Below are 15,402 nucleotides of genomic sequence, written 5' to 3' on the forward strand. Positions count from 1 at the left end.
CTTCATGTGGAATAAAGAGGTCCCGCAGAATCTATGTTCTGTATCTGGCTGTTACACTTGCTCCAATTTTTCAGTACAGGTAGTTCTGCGAAAGCCTGGAAATTGTCAATGCAGTCACTTTGAATGCAGGGACCAAATGGATTTGACTTAATGCTCACAGATCTTTGTCTTCCCATAACCTCTCAACATATGGGTTGCTCTCTTTCTGAGATCTGAGTGACCCGTCTTTCTTTTTTAACTTTAAAACCCCCTCTCCTTAAAGAAGGAATTAACAGGTCCTAAAGCTAGGACTGTCCAATGGTAACACTAAATATTTTGTATCCTGAAAGTAAATACCAGCCCGCAGCTCTATCTCATAATTTTATAATTCTCTCATGTGATTTTCCTTTCGATACAATCAACTGCCTGCTTACATAAAAGTATATGATAATAGAACATACGTGTATCAAAGTGATTATTGTAACTGAAAACTGTGGTCAACAAATAAATGTGATTTATGTGATTGATATATGTGATTGATATATGACCATATAGTGCGATTTCTGTTCTCAGCTACTAGTCTACACTATTTTTGTGGGCAGAATTTCCTGCAGGGCTTTGTCAACAATTGTAACATTCAGTTTCTCCAGTAATGGGAATAAATGATGCAAAATTATCTCTCCTGTACAGCAGTAAAATACATTTAATAAACCTCAAACAAAACTCACAGTCTCTCGAAGCACATCCAGAATGCCAGATATTGTAGAGTTTGGATCATCATATTCCTGTGGCTGTTCAAATATTTTACCCATTTTGCGTATAAGCCACGCTGCCAGAGAAGTGAAGAGATAAAACTGTTCACCAGGGTTCGTCTTAATTGCAAAGTAGTGCCTGAAAAGCAAAACAAATCTTTTCTCAAGAGATAATACACCGAGAATACCAACTTCGCATATAACATTTATGTGTAATATTGTGTTCTTATTAATTTTGGCATCACATTTCTAATCCAGTATCTTCACATAATGAAAGTAATTAATAACTATGACAATTTTGGAGGGTTAATTCAGCACTTATTATACATACTACTAGCGAACCCAGCAACATTTCACAATTAATAAATATGCATGGAAATTGTATATACATCATAATCTTCTTCTCCCCCTCTCTCTGTCCATCTTCTCCTCTTTGCCCATCTCCTCCTCCTGCCCCCCCCCCCCCCCCCCACAAACTGTGTCCGTCATCTCCTCCATGCTCTCTCTGTCTATCTCTCACTGGCTCCACCTCCCTCCATCTTTACACCCCACCTCTTTTTGTTCATCTCGATTTTCCTCCTCTCTTCCCATTTCCCCCCCCCCCCCCCCCCAAAAAAAAACCTGTTTTCTGTCCATCTGCTCTATGACCTTAAGACTTGTTTATAATTATTGCAAATTCATATTTCGCAGTACTATTCTGATCATAAGCCATATACACTATTTTTGTGTCCTCTGTGAAAACTGACAGCAAGAAAGAAAACAAAATTACACATTGTTGTGTACGAAATTTTTAAAAAATATATGTAATGAGAAAGAATGTATATAGGAGAAACAAAACTGCAAATTTTCACAGCAGAGCACAGAGTACGATTTTCCTTCTTGCAGTAGGCTTTAACAGAAAACCAGTACACTGTTGTTTAAAAAATATGTAGCACATGTCTGTTTGAATGTCTATTACTGTATCACGTAAGAGTTTAAAGTAAATCAGAGAAGAACTATTGAGAATTTTGTCAACAACTTTTCCCCTTCACGTATTACATACATATTCATATATTTCAAAAATACATGGCCTATGTCTGTCCAAATGCTCATGAGAGCATCATGTAAAAATTTTAAGTATGCCAGTCAATAACTTTTCATGATTTTTGCTAATAATGACGCCCCTTTACATAATGTATATCTATACTTATGTACCACATACATTAAAAATGTGTAGCCTATGTTTGCCCGAATTTTTGTTAGAGTATTATGTAAATATTTGAAGTAAATTGACAAAGAACTTTTCGAATTCCTGCCAACAACATTGCCCCTTTAGTACATACATACTTATATACCAAGTATATTAAAAATATGTGTAGCCTATGACCGTCCACACATTTATTATAGTATCAGGTTCAAGATTTTTGGTAGCATCCTTAAACTACAACCTGTCTTCATTTATAAGCACAGATTTTATATGTCCATACTAATAGTATAAATGCAAAAGTAACTCCATCTGTTACATTTTCACAACTAAACTGCTGAACTGATTTTGAGAAAATTTGCTATGGAGACAGCTTCAGTGCTGAGGAAGAAGACAGGCAACTTCAGAAAGTGTGTAGTACAACATATTTATTGATTTGGAGAATATAACACGAAATATGCAACAATAATTACTTTTTGTAAAACCTATTTACTCTTTGATTTTGGACTTTACTATATTTGTGGAAATGCTTTATAGTTTGATATATTCTGCATAATATGACTCCATGTAATGCATACAATGGTTCTACAATCCTCTATGTGTTTAATCCATACCTCCATATTAAAATCAGTCACAAACTCATCACATTTTAACCGCTGGGCATCATGCGTCTCTTCCAGCTTCTAAGACACCTCAAGACTCACAATGACGGCATCATTTAAAGGCTCTATGACAAACAGAGAGTTGTACCCTTACAAGCGGAATGTTGGAGGCTTTTGGGGAGGCTGCATTTGAGTATGCTCTATTAACTGAGTATGTTAATCACAAATTAGTCATCACAAGGGGATTGGATAAAAAATGTAGGCACCATAAAACGTTAAAATAGAAGGGAGAAACAATTTGCAAGTGTTGCTCTGGTGGCAAAACTCACATCCTAAAAACTCTACTCCTGCACAAATGTAACAAATCGAGGCATTTAAATATAATCAGAAAATATAATGTATCCTTTTAGATGCGACATATATCAAAATTGCATTTGAGTATGCTCTATTAACTGAGTATGTTAATCACAAATTAGTCATCACAAGGGGATTGGATAAAAAATGTAGGCACCATAAAACGTTAAAATAGAAGGGAGAAACAATTTGCAAGTGTTGCTCTGGTGGCAAAACTCACATCCTAAAAACTCTACTCCTGCACAAATGTAACAAATCGAGGCATTTAAATATAATTAGAAAATATAATGTATCCTTTTAGATGCGACATATATCAAAATAATAGAAACATGTTCTTTATGTAACTACATACTGGCATTGCATACATTTTTATACATACATCTCTACAAAAATACATACACAGTCATCTAGTAAAATTAACCTGGTGCAAATCCCAAACACTCAAGCAGTACTCAAGATAGGTCACACTAGTGCCCTATATGGTCTCCTACAGATGAATCACACCTTCTTAAAATCCTCCCAATAAACCGAAGTCGACCATTCATCTTCCCTACCACAATCTTCACATGCTCATTCCATTTCATATCATTTTGCAACATTATGCCCAGATATTTAAACAACATGACTCTGTCAAGCAGGACACTGCTGTATTTTTGTCTAAGTCATCCTGTATCATCCTAAAGTCACTCATCTTCAACATCTTCCTGTACACCACAGCATCATCAGCAAACAACTGCAGACTGCTGCCCACTGTGTCCGCTAAATCATTTATATATACAGAAAATAACGGTAGTCCTATTCCACTTCCTTGGGGGACTCCTGACAATACACTTGTTTCTGATGAAGACTCACTGTTGAGGACAATGTACTGGGTACTATACCTCAAGAAGTCTTCAAGCCACTCACATAGCTGGGAACCTATTCCATATGCTCATACCTTTGTTAATATTCTGCTATGGGTTACAAGTCAAATGCTTTTCAGAAACCTGGAAATGTGAAATCTGCCTCTTGCCTTTCACCTACAATTTGTTGTATATCATGCATGTGAGGAAAGGGCAAGCTGAGTTTCACATGAACGATGATTTCTAAAATCGAAATGATATGTGGACTTCACCTTTTCAGTCTCTAGAAAATTTATTATATTTAAACTCATGATATGCTTTAAAATTCTGCAGTAAACTGATGTTAGTGATATTGGTCTGTTACTTTGCCAGTCCACTGTTTTACCCTTCTTATATACAGGAGTCACCTGCACTTTTTTCCAGTTGCTTGGGTCTTTTTGCTGGGCAAGATATTCATGATAAATGCAAGCTGAGTAACGGGTCAATGCCGCTGAGTACTCCTTGTAAAACCCCCCCTTTTTTTCAACTCTTTCAGTTGTTTCCCTACACCAGGGATGCTTCTTACTACGCTGTCCGTACAGGACCCTGTGCGATGGTCAAACGACAGTACATCTGTACGATGCTCCTGCACGAATTATTTCATACACAGAATTTAAAACTTCAGCTTCTGTCTTGCTATTTTCAACTGCCTCATCAGACTGGTCATCAAGTGAGTGGATGGAAGCCTTAGAACCACTTAGCAATTTTACATACGACCAGAATTTACTCGGTTTCTTTGCCAGATGTCTTACTATGGTACAACGTTGTTGTATGTTCCGTGGATAGATCTTTTCACAGATGCATTAATATCTACTAACCTTTGCCTGTCGTCATTTGCACATTCTCTTTTGAATCAAGAATGCAAGAACCTCTGATTCCTCAGCATTTTCAAAATTTCGTTGCTAAACCCTGGTGAGTCTTTTCCGTCCTTAATCCACTTACTAGGCACATACTTGTCCAGAGCATGGTTTACAATCTGTTTAAATTTTGCCCATCAGACTGGAACTAAATTATTGCAATTCACTGTCTATGTGAGATAACTGTTGCGTCTCGCTGATCTTTCAAAGTGCCGCCGTGCAGTTACGCGCGTCCTCTACATGCGGCGCTGTCTGCCAGCCATGCAGCAGCAGCGCCACCTTAGTGGCCAGCCAGCCAGCAGCCGCTAGACTTGGACGCAGTTATGATTTGAGTATTAAAGTGTACACACGTCTTACTCTGTTTACTTGATCTGAGAGTTTCATGTATTGCATCTTCCTTGAAATATATTTGTTCAACTTGAAGTTATAACAATTGGCGACGAGGATGGGATTTTTCTTTTCCATCATTGACCAACATGTTTCCATGGCTACTTAAGAGCAACTATGGCAAAGTCTCATAGAACAGCAAACGCTTCTCACAAATGCGATTCGTGATTTTGTCGCGGCATCAAATGCGGGGCATCTCTCGTTGTCTCTACCTAATTTTCCTCCTTACGACGAGACGACGGAAGACTGGTCTGATTACGAAAAACGTCTTCGACAGCACTTCTTGGCATTTCATGTCGCGGATGAACAAATATGTAAGTCTCTGTTCCTTTCACGGATTTCACCTCAAATGTATCGGATGTTGTCGCAATTGGCTCCTTTGAAAGATCCTGCGTCTTTGTCCTTTGCTGAAATGTACTCACTTCTGTCCGTCTATTTTCAAAAGCAAACACATGTGGTAGCCTCTTGTGTTGCCTTTTATCGTTGCCGAAAACAACCGAATCAATCCTATCGCACTTGGGCTGCTGAACTTCACGGCCTCAGTAGAAAGTGTCAATTTGTTACTGGAGTTCACAAAGAATCCTATGCCGATTCCATGGTACGGGATGCTACTATCCGATCGGCGCCCAACAAAGACGTTAGGCAACATGCCCTTCAGTTGGCGAATCCGACTCTAGATGAAGTCCTATCCCTCACTCAGTCTTTTGAAATTTCTCGCGCCGCTGGATCGCAAATAGAGGCATGGGGCGACATAGGGGAAATACAACCTCTGTGCGATGTTGATGAAGGTTGTGGCGTGTTCCTGCCGGCCGACGTGGCCACAGTACGCTCCCAAGCGCAGCCTCGGCCTAACCGTAAACAAACCTCTAAGAAACTGCAGCAAAGCCCACGGCAACTTCCTTCACGTCCGCTGCGGTGTTTTACGAAACACTCACGAGAAGACTGTCCACAACGTTGGGCCGTGTGTCACAAATGCAAAAAAAAAAGGGTCATGTGCCATCCGTTTGCAAATCCGACCGCACACATGATGTTCATGAACATGGCGCTGATTCTGTGTTGTCTGTCAATTTTACTTCTTCCCTTTCAGGGAAGTTATTCCTCACTGTCCAAATACTTGGTTGAGATGTTCACATGCAGGTGGATACTGGTTCTTCTGCCACTATTATCAATTCTCAGACGTATGTTCAGTTGGGTTCTCCAATCTTGTCACCTGTCACTAGGCAATTACGGACTTACAATAAACAGAAGATTTCTCTCTTGGGACAATTTGGTGCTGAGGTATCTTACAAATCTGTCGTTCGCACTGTTCCCATATTTGTGGTCGACCATAGTAACGCGGAGAATATTTTTGGTTTCGATGCCTTTCGCGTTTTTGGGTTCTCCATAGATGACTCTGTCAATATTGTCTCTGATGCTATTCCTTATGCTCAATTGGATTCCTTGTCGACAACATTTTCGTCCCTTGGGTTAGGCCATGCAAATGACTTTGAAGCTCATATCACGCTCAAACACACTGCTCGGCCCAAGTTTTTTCGGGCTCGGCCCATTCCTGTGGCCCTTCGTGATCAGGTAAAATGGGAGCTGGATCGTCTCATTTCTTCAGGGGTCTTACTTCCTGTCACTTCCAGTGAGTGGTCCTCTCCTGTCGTCGTCATTGCTAAGCCAAATGGTGATATTCGTCTCTGTGGCGATTTCAAAGCCACTGTAAATGCTCAATGCCTTATCGACACTTACCCTACTTACCCTATCCCTCAACCTGAAGAATTGTTCACTAAACTTGCTGGAGGCCAGTATTTTTCTAAACTTGACCTGTCAGAAGCTTATCATCAACTTCCTCTCGATGCTGCTTACCGGCAGTTTCTGGTCCTTAATACGCCTTTCGGCCTCTATCAATACCAACGATTGCCATTCAGGGTTGCCAGCGCCCCTGCTCTCTTTCAGCAATTCTTGGAACAATTACTGCTCACTGTCCCTGGCTGTATAAATTACCAGGACAACATTGTTGTCACTGGCTCCACCACTGACGAACACCTTCAAAATCTCCACATACTTTTTCATGTCTTACAGACTGCTGGTCTTAAGTGTAACCTTCAGAAATCAAAATTTTTTCAGGCATCTATCACATACTTGGGGTTTCAACTCTCTCAGGATGGTATTTGTCCGCTTCAGCAAACTGTCGCTGCGATCAATGTCCTTCCTCGTCTACATTTGTTAAGGAACTGCAGGCCTTCTTGGGGAAAATAGCATACTATCACAAGTTTTTACAGTCTGCTGCTTCGGTGGCTCAGTCGTTGCATCGCCTGTTGCATAAAAACATGCCTTTTCACTGGTCCGCGTCATGCAATGCGGCTTTCCAGAAATTGAAGACTATGCTGAAACAGGCCCTGTGCCTGGCTACTTATCAACCTGGCCAACATCTTGTTCTTGCCACGGACACCTCTCAATACGGGGTCGGTGCAGTCCTTGCACACCGTTTTTCTGAGGGTTCTGAACAACCCATTGCTTGTGCCTCCGAAATGCTCACGGGTGCCCAACGAAAGTATTCTCAAATTGAAAAAGAAGCTTTCGCCATTATTTATGCTCTTCATAAGTCTGGTGTTTTTCTCTATGGATCCATCTTCTTACAAATCACAAACCACTTGTTTCCTTGTTTCATCCATCAACTTCACTTCCCGACAAGGCTGCACACCGCCTCCAGCGTTGGGCTCTTTACTTGTCTTGTTTCAATTATGAGAGTTATTTCCGGCCGACGGCTCAACATGCGAATGCTGATACACTGTCTCGCCTTCCCATGGGTCCTGATCTGGCAATCAATAGGGACAAACTTTTGTGTTTGCACCTGGATGTTGGCGAGCAGCGGGTTGTGGACGGGTTCCCCATCACCGGGGACTGGCTGGTGGCTGCTACGGGTTCTGACCCTACCCTCTCCCGGGTTTTACGCAGTATTCAGAAGGGTTGGCCACATCATCCGTCCGCTAAGACTTCTGATCCGTTGCGGAACTACTACACTTTGCGTTACTGCTTCATGGCTAGGGATGGTGTTATCCTCCTTCCCACCGAAAATGCTTCGCCGCGTGTTGTGGTACCTGCGTCTTTGCGTGCTTCGGTCTTGCGCCTCCTTCACGAAGGGCACTGGGGTGTCTCTCGCACAAAATCTCTGGCGCGCCGTCATGTGTACTGGCCCGGCATCGCCTCTGAAACTGCACACACGGTCGCTGCCTGCGGCCCTTGTGCATCACAGGCAGCCGCCCCGAAGTCATCTTTGTCACTGTGGCCTTCACCTGAGAAGCCCTGGGAGCATCTTCAAGCTGACTTCGTGGGATCTTTTTTAGGTACTTATTGGCTTCTCGTTATTGACGCCTACTCTAACTTTCCTTTCATTGTCCGTTGCACGTCGCCTACCACTGCGGCAACCACCAATGCTCTAGCTCGCTTTTTCTCTTTGGAAGGCCTTCCCTCTACTTTTGTTACTGATAATGGTCTACAATTTGCCTCTTCCGATTTTGCAGATTTTTGTGCCTGTCACGGCGTCATGCATGTCACGGCCCATCTGTTCCATCCACAGTCAAACAGTGAGGCTGAACGACTGGTCCACACATTTAAGGCTCAGATGAGGAAACTCCTGACTTCTTCTGCTGCTGATGATGCGCTTCTCCAATTTCTGGCTGCTTACCGTTTCACCCCCATGGCCGACCACAGCCCGGCTGAGCTCTTACATGGCCGACAGCCCCGCATGCTACTTCATCTTCTGCGGTCTTCCACCTCACAGCCACAGGTGCCTTCGCTTGGCCGGTTCACCACCGACGACCTTGTATGGGTACGGGGATATGGCAGGCGACCAAAATGGAGTCCTGGCCGCATCTTACGACACCGTGGCCGACGCCTGTATGAAATCCAGATGGACATGGGTGTTGCAGTGCGCCATTTGGACCAGCTTCGGCCTCGTGTGCTGGCAACGCCTGTTCCAGATGCCGTTACACCACCTTCGGCCCTACCCGACGCTCGGGATACTGGAATCTCTCATTACTCACAACGCAGTCCTCTCACCACAATATCAGTGCCAGCACAAGAACTGACACCACCAGGAGACGTGCCTAAGCAGGAACCAGATGACCATCATCTGTCGGAGCAACTCTACTCGCCTCCTTCTCCTACGGACGCGGGCACTTTGCCCATGTCTCCTGTTATAACAACCAGACTTGCCGCAGTGGGCAGATGGGCGCACGGGGCCCCAGCAGATTCGACCCCCACGTCTCCTGTCATCTCGACCCATTATCATCGGGGACACTTCCGTCCGTACGGGAAGCTTCCTCCTCGAGACTTTACGGCCAGTCAAACAACACCTATGGATGTTAGCAATCTACAGGCCACCTCCATCAAGACCTGTGCAAAAACTTCAAAGGGGGGAAAAGTGTTGTGACTCGCCGATCTTTCAAAGTGCCGCCGTGCAGTTACGCGCGTCCTCTATATGCGGTGCTGTCTGCCAGCTATGCAGCAGCAATGCCACCTAAGCAGCCAGCCAGCCAGCGACCGCTAGACTCGGACTCAGTTATCATTTGACTGTTAAAGTGACAAATGTCTTACTCTGTTTACTTGATCTGTGACTTTCATGTATTGCGTCTTCCTTGAAATATATTTGTTCAACTTGAAGTTATAACAATAATAACAACTGCTTATCTGCTCTTGCTAGCAGAAACACTCTTCTAGTCTTGTTGACTGATTTATTAACTTTCATAACCATAGTCCCCATCTCTATACTAATGCCTTTTATAAAGCCCGGCCTGTTAGTAGCTACAATGACTAAGATATTTCCGTTGTGTGTGGGCAGCCAAACTTGCTGCTCAAGACAGTTTTTGAAAAACTGTGTTAACAGTTCTTCACGAGACAGTGTGTCTGCATCCCCTGCAATGAATCCATAGACGTGCCAGTCTACAATAGGTAGGTTAAAGTCGCCTCCAACTAATATCGCATGATCTGGGTATTTACGCACGCCGTCAGTAGACTTACTTTCAATCGATTTAAAACTGCCACAGTGGAATTGGGTAGCCAGTAAACACATCCAAAAATCAACTAAGTTTCATCTTGACCCATTATATGCAACCAGATAACTTCACTATCAAACTCAATTTCAGCCTCAATGGATACAACATTTTTGTCGACTGCAATGAACACTCTGCCTAGTAAGCTGCCTAATCCTTCCTTCTAATAAACAGTCCAAGAATCACTCTCTACTTCAAGTTTTAGCCAGCTCTCAGTCCCAAGAATAATTTGAGTGTGAGAACTTTTCTGGAGGGCAGTAAATTCAGTAACTTTGATACGAATACTTCGACAATTTACTGAAAAAAATCTGACAGTAAAAATGTCTTTCCTCTGAAGATGGTCTGATGTCCCTATCTGTGCATAGACTGACGAATGTTCGAATACCTCAAACTACCCCATAGCCTAAAAAACCTTCATGTGCACTCTGTAAGTACTCTGTATATACATACATTTACAGGTACTGGTGCCTGTAACGTTGATGCTCCGTAACGTCGTTGGGTGACATTTCCTGACATGGGTTCCTATTAAAAATATCATGTACTCCCTCCCCTCTAGAAACTCTAGAAGTCTTCACTGCTTTACTCAAAATTCTTAGAAATTACTCTAATAAACATTTTGAGACACAAACGCTACATATTTTTAATATATGTAACATATAATTATACATAAAAAATATATAATGGATGAAAGTTGTTCGCTAATATCTCGAAAAGTTCTTGACTGATTGGTTCAAATTTTTTGTGATGCTCTTAGAAATGTTTGGGCAGGTAAAGGCTGTATTTTTTATTTTTTTATATGTAATATATAAAGGGAAAATGGTATTAACAAATATCTCGAAGTTCTTGATATATATTTTTTAAGCAATTTGCAGGTTTTCTATTAAAACAAACTGCGAGAAAGAAAACTTTTCATCAACATTTTCACAATTTGTTTTAACTACAGTAGCGGAGCATTTATATGATAAGACAGATGGGTTCCCTCAAATATATCCTTTGTCCTTATATATAATTTTAAACAAAAATTGTACACATAATTATGTGCTGTTTCTTTTTGTTCCTCTCAATTGATTTCAACAGAAAGTAGGAAAATAGTTTCTATGGCTTATTGGCTTATGATCAGAATACTACTGTGGAATCTGAATCACCCAAAAGTTGTAACACTACCGATCCGCAGATTAAAACTATGCGAAATACTTTCATTGAAACTACTGTCCACACAGATCCAGCAGCTGGAAAGTTCTCCCTCATATCCCACATACCAATGATATCAACCATTTTCCCATTGATTTTAAGTGAATTCAACTTCCAGTCAAGGTTTTGTTTCGAATGAGAGTAAACAAGGCTCAAGGTCGGAGAGAGGGTGGAAGAGGAGGTGGACAGAGAGATTGGGGAAGAAGGAGATTATGACGTATATCCAGTTCCCAGACATATTTAGCAATTGCAAAACATTTCTGCATCCACTAATAATAGGCGTCGCCTGTGCCACATCTCCAGAGCAGCAAGTTCCATATTTTGCTTTTCCTGCATTTTCTTATTAGTTTATACGGCTTACATTTTGAGCATGTTCTTGTATTTAAGATGTTTAATTATGTGTTTTGTATATATTCAGGCAGTCAGTAGGGCAGTAGTTGCTCATTTGTTTGTTTTGAAGACAAGCGACTCTCTGATTCAGCCTAGTTAACAACTCAGTCCAGCTCCAGGTTCCACCTGTGATACATCTCCAGAACAGCAAGTTACATATTTAGCTTTTCCTGTGTTTTCTTAGTAGTACATATTGCTTAAATTTGATTCATGTTTTTGTATTTAAAAGGATTAATTTCTTGGTTTGTAAGTTTATACTCAAACAGTTACTTGACTATCTGTAACTCAGTTGTCATTTCTTCTGAACAGCCGGCTACACAGTTCATTAAGGTATTAGTATCCATTGGTGACATTTCAGGAGGGTAACAAGTTGCATATCTAGGTGTCTGTCAACTTTTATAGTTTACTTCTTCAGTAAGTCTTGTTAGGACGGGTAGGATACGTGTGTGCTGTGTGTGGATGCAGTAGGAGCTGGCTGCAGTTCACGAACAGTTAAATGTGCTTTTGGCTACAGTCAGCTGCATTCGGGCTGCTGCCTAGGGATGTAGCAGTGGCAGAGAACCTGGTGTGTCGCATGGGACACCTGCGGTGTATGTTTCACCCACTGGCTCTGCTGGTAAGGCATCTTCTAGTGTACCCAACACAGCGGATCTGCCGTCAAGTAGGGTGATTGGCAGGATGTAATGTGTTCTTTTCACTTGAGGCGGAGAGCGAATGTGGAGGGGCTTGGTGTCTGGCCTTGCCTGTTAACCCTATGGGTAAGTGGGTGACCATTCCTTTCACAAGGTCTGAGCAGGCACACGTTGGCAGGGGCTTGGTAGTTATCAGGAGCTCCAACATTAGGCATGTCACACAGCCCCTTAGGAAGACAGCATTTGGGGCTGGAAAGAAAGCCAATATGTGCTCGGTATGTCTGCCGAGGCCATTATCTGAGCTGTGGAGGTGGGCTTGCCTGCAGCTATTTGGCACCAATGACGCATGTCACATGGGTTCATTGGTTCATACAGGCAGCTGGTGGAGTTGCTATTGGCCTGTTGTGCAGGCTGCAAGCAGAGCTTGCTGTTTGCAGCATTGTTTCCAGTGTTGATGAGGTCCTTTGGTTTGGAGATGAATGAAGGGTCTCAACCAAAGGCTTCAACGACTCTGTGACGGTCTTGGGTGCACATTTCAAGACCATCATCACCAGGTGGGAAATTGTAGGACACCCCTTGATACGTTAGGGATGTGCTACACAGAGGAAGCAGCTACTCCGTTGGATAAGGATAAATGTCCCAGTTTAAGGTAAGGGTTCCTGTACTGGAAATGAACGAGTCAAAATAGAGGAGATGTGTTTCACACTAGCGAAGATGAACAAATGCTCATAGCTCTTAAGGCAGGCATTTTAGAGCCCATGTTTATTACCCATTTTTTCTTGTTCTGTTCCATACTAGCATCTATGAAAGTTGCATACACCACATTCTTAGCAACAACAATACTGTTACATGTATTCCATTGTCAGAGGTATCAGAGGTATGATTTTCACTTGTAACTTTCGACCCATTCATTTCTGAACCAGGGACCTTAACCTCAAATTGATACATTTATCTATCACCACCAACCTTGAAAGTCTGTAACATCATAATAGAATCCTCCTGCATATACAAATATTTACAGGCACTGGCACCTATAACTTTGATGATCTGTAGCATCACTGGATGTCGTTTCCAGGCCTGGTTTCCCCTTCAGAATCCGGCACGGTTTCCTGTTCAAAATCCTATGTGCTCACTTCCCTCTACAAGTGCGCACGCACACACCCACGCACGCACGCACGCACGCACGCACACACACACACACACACACACACACACACACACACACACACAGAAGCATGCACTAGTGGGCACTCATGTAGACTGCAAGCATACTTTTTTTGTAATCAATTTTTTTATGTTCTTCACAAATTGCACCTTCTAAGCTTTTTACACCAATTAAGGCCACATACGCATGGTCTTTTCCGAATGTACTTCTGACCAAAAAGCGATTCTATTAGCTGCAGTTGAAAGTTTTTGTTAATAAAGGCATTTGCATTTCTGTGGAGAAACTTCCAACAAATATTTATTTATAGCTAACCGAGAAGTGAGCAGGGTGTCTACGTGGACAAGAAAAAAAAAAATCCCGTATTTTTCCCAGATTTCCCGGTTAAAAACACAATTTCTCCCGGATGAAATTACATATAAAGCGGGTGAAAATACATCCATGTTAAGCAACAGTATACTTTCCCTCGGAGCTGTAAAACCTATCAGTCCTTTGAATAGTGAAGGTCTTATACCGGCTGAGGACATCCCAGCACTTTAGGAAACAGGAAAAACAATGCGTTTGGAAAGATGTTTGATGCGAGACAATATGGACAGAGTTTATTTTCGTATTGTGAAAGTATATACACAAATTCCACAAGTTACAGCATGGTAGCTTCCGAAGCCTTAAAATAGAGATTGCATTGAGCAATGCACTTTTGTCAGCCAGTCATAGCTCATGTCACGTGATTTCGCTAGCGAATGATGGCAGTTATTCAGAGCACGAGGCCTACGAGAAAGACAGGCCGCGGCGCGTACGTTATGAACGTAGGCCGAGCTCGCTCAACTCAGCAAAGTGCATTTCTACACCGGTTAACTCGTAACTAAATGTGTATGTACGAACGAGAATTGCATTGTCTATTGGAATCCACTATTATTAGTCCTACAATGATAGGAAGTCCGTAGGCCTACTAACAGGCTCTAATTTGGCAATTAAAATCATGCCAAAATGATTATCAGTTGAGTAAGGCATCACATTTTCTATGAAAGGAGAACTGTTACGAAGAAGAGACTAAATGCTGTAAACGAGTGGTTATACCATTTCTATCGAGAATTGATTTTAAATTTTGCTGTACGAACAGTTATCAGTAAGACTTCATAATAACGAATTCCAGTACAAGATGAAATTCTTGTTAGTATGCACGCATCCGGTTGCGAGTTAACAGATTTAAAAGCGCATTTTGCCCACTGAGTTAAGGGAACGAGCGAGCTGAGGCCGTTCTTCGTGACGTACGCACCGCGGCCTGTCTTTCTCATTGGCCTCGGTCAGTGCATAAGACATGTTATGTACTCAACCACTAGCAGCATCATTGTTAAGTAGCAATACCATACAAAGACGAAAGGTTAATGGGTTAAAGTAATGTAAGTACACTATATCCTCATGAAAAGCTGAACTTTCACATATAATATTGGGCATTAACAATGTTTTGCTGTTTTTTCTCAGAGGGCGTGGTTAGGCAGGAACCTAAGAATGCTTCGCAAGCTTAACTGCTGTATTTGATGTATTTCATACATATACTTTCGTATTATGCAAATATGCAGTCCAAATGCCGATGCGAACTTTCCAAAACGCGTTGTTTTTTGCTGGATTTCATTTCCTAAAGTGCTCAGAAGTATAAAACCCCTAAACTTTCCATAAGCCGTTTTCCAATAACACAATTTATTTAGTTTTTATTTCGTGACCATTGCTGCAGCGATTTAGGAGCACCTTTACAAAGTGGAGTTTATACTTACCTGTATTCGGTGTCATGTTTTCTTGAAGAGTGATGCATCAACTTTTACATTGTTTTTATTCGAAACTCTGAATATACTGCACAACATTTAAACACCCACTCACGTAAGGCTGCGAGCACTCACAACAAGGTCTAGGGATCTTTGAGAGCATTCTGCGTTCTGCCTGACTGGGACTGGAGTGGCAATGAAGGATGGGACATAATAGGAGTCACCACAGCATC

At 42.0% G+C, this 15,402-nt stretch overlaps 1 protein-coding gene across 2 annotated transcripts in view; it reads right to left on the reverse strand.

Annotated features, from left to right (window-relative positions):
• Window positions 1-15,402, reverse strand: part of LOC124803021 (intraflagellar transport protein 57 homolog) — a 181,596-nt gene that overhangs the window by 107,757 nt on the left and 58,437 nt on the right. For both annotated transcript variants that reach the window (XM_047264130.1, XM_047264128.1), the window contains exon 3: window positions 708-870. In XM_047264130.1, the coding sequence (XP_047120086.1) occupies window positions 708-870 (163 nt within the window). The remainder of the gene's footprint in view (window positions 1-707; window positions 871-15,402) is intronic.

Source organism: Schistocerca piceifrons, chromosome 6 (genome assembly GCF_021461385.2).
Source record: "Schistocerca piceifrons isolate TAMUIC-IGC-003096 chromosome 6, iqSchPice1.1, whole genome shotgun sequence".
Lineage (NCBI taxonomy): Eukaryota > Metazoa > Arthropoda > Insecta > Orthoptera > Acrididae > Schistocerca > Schistocerca piceifrons.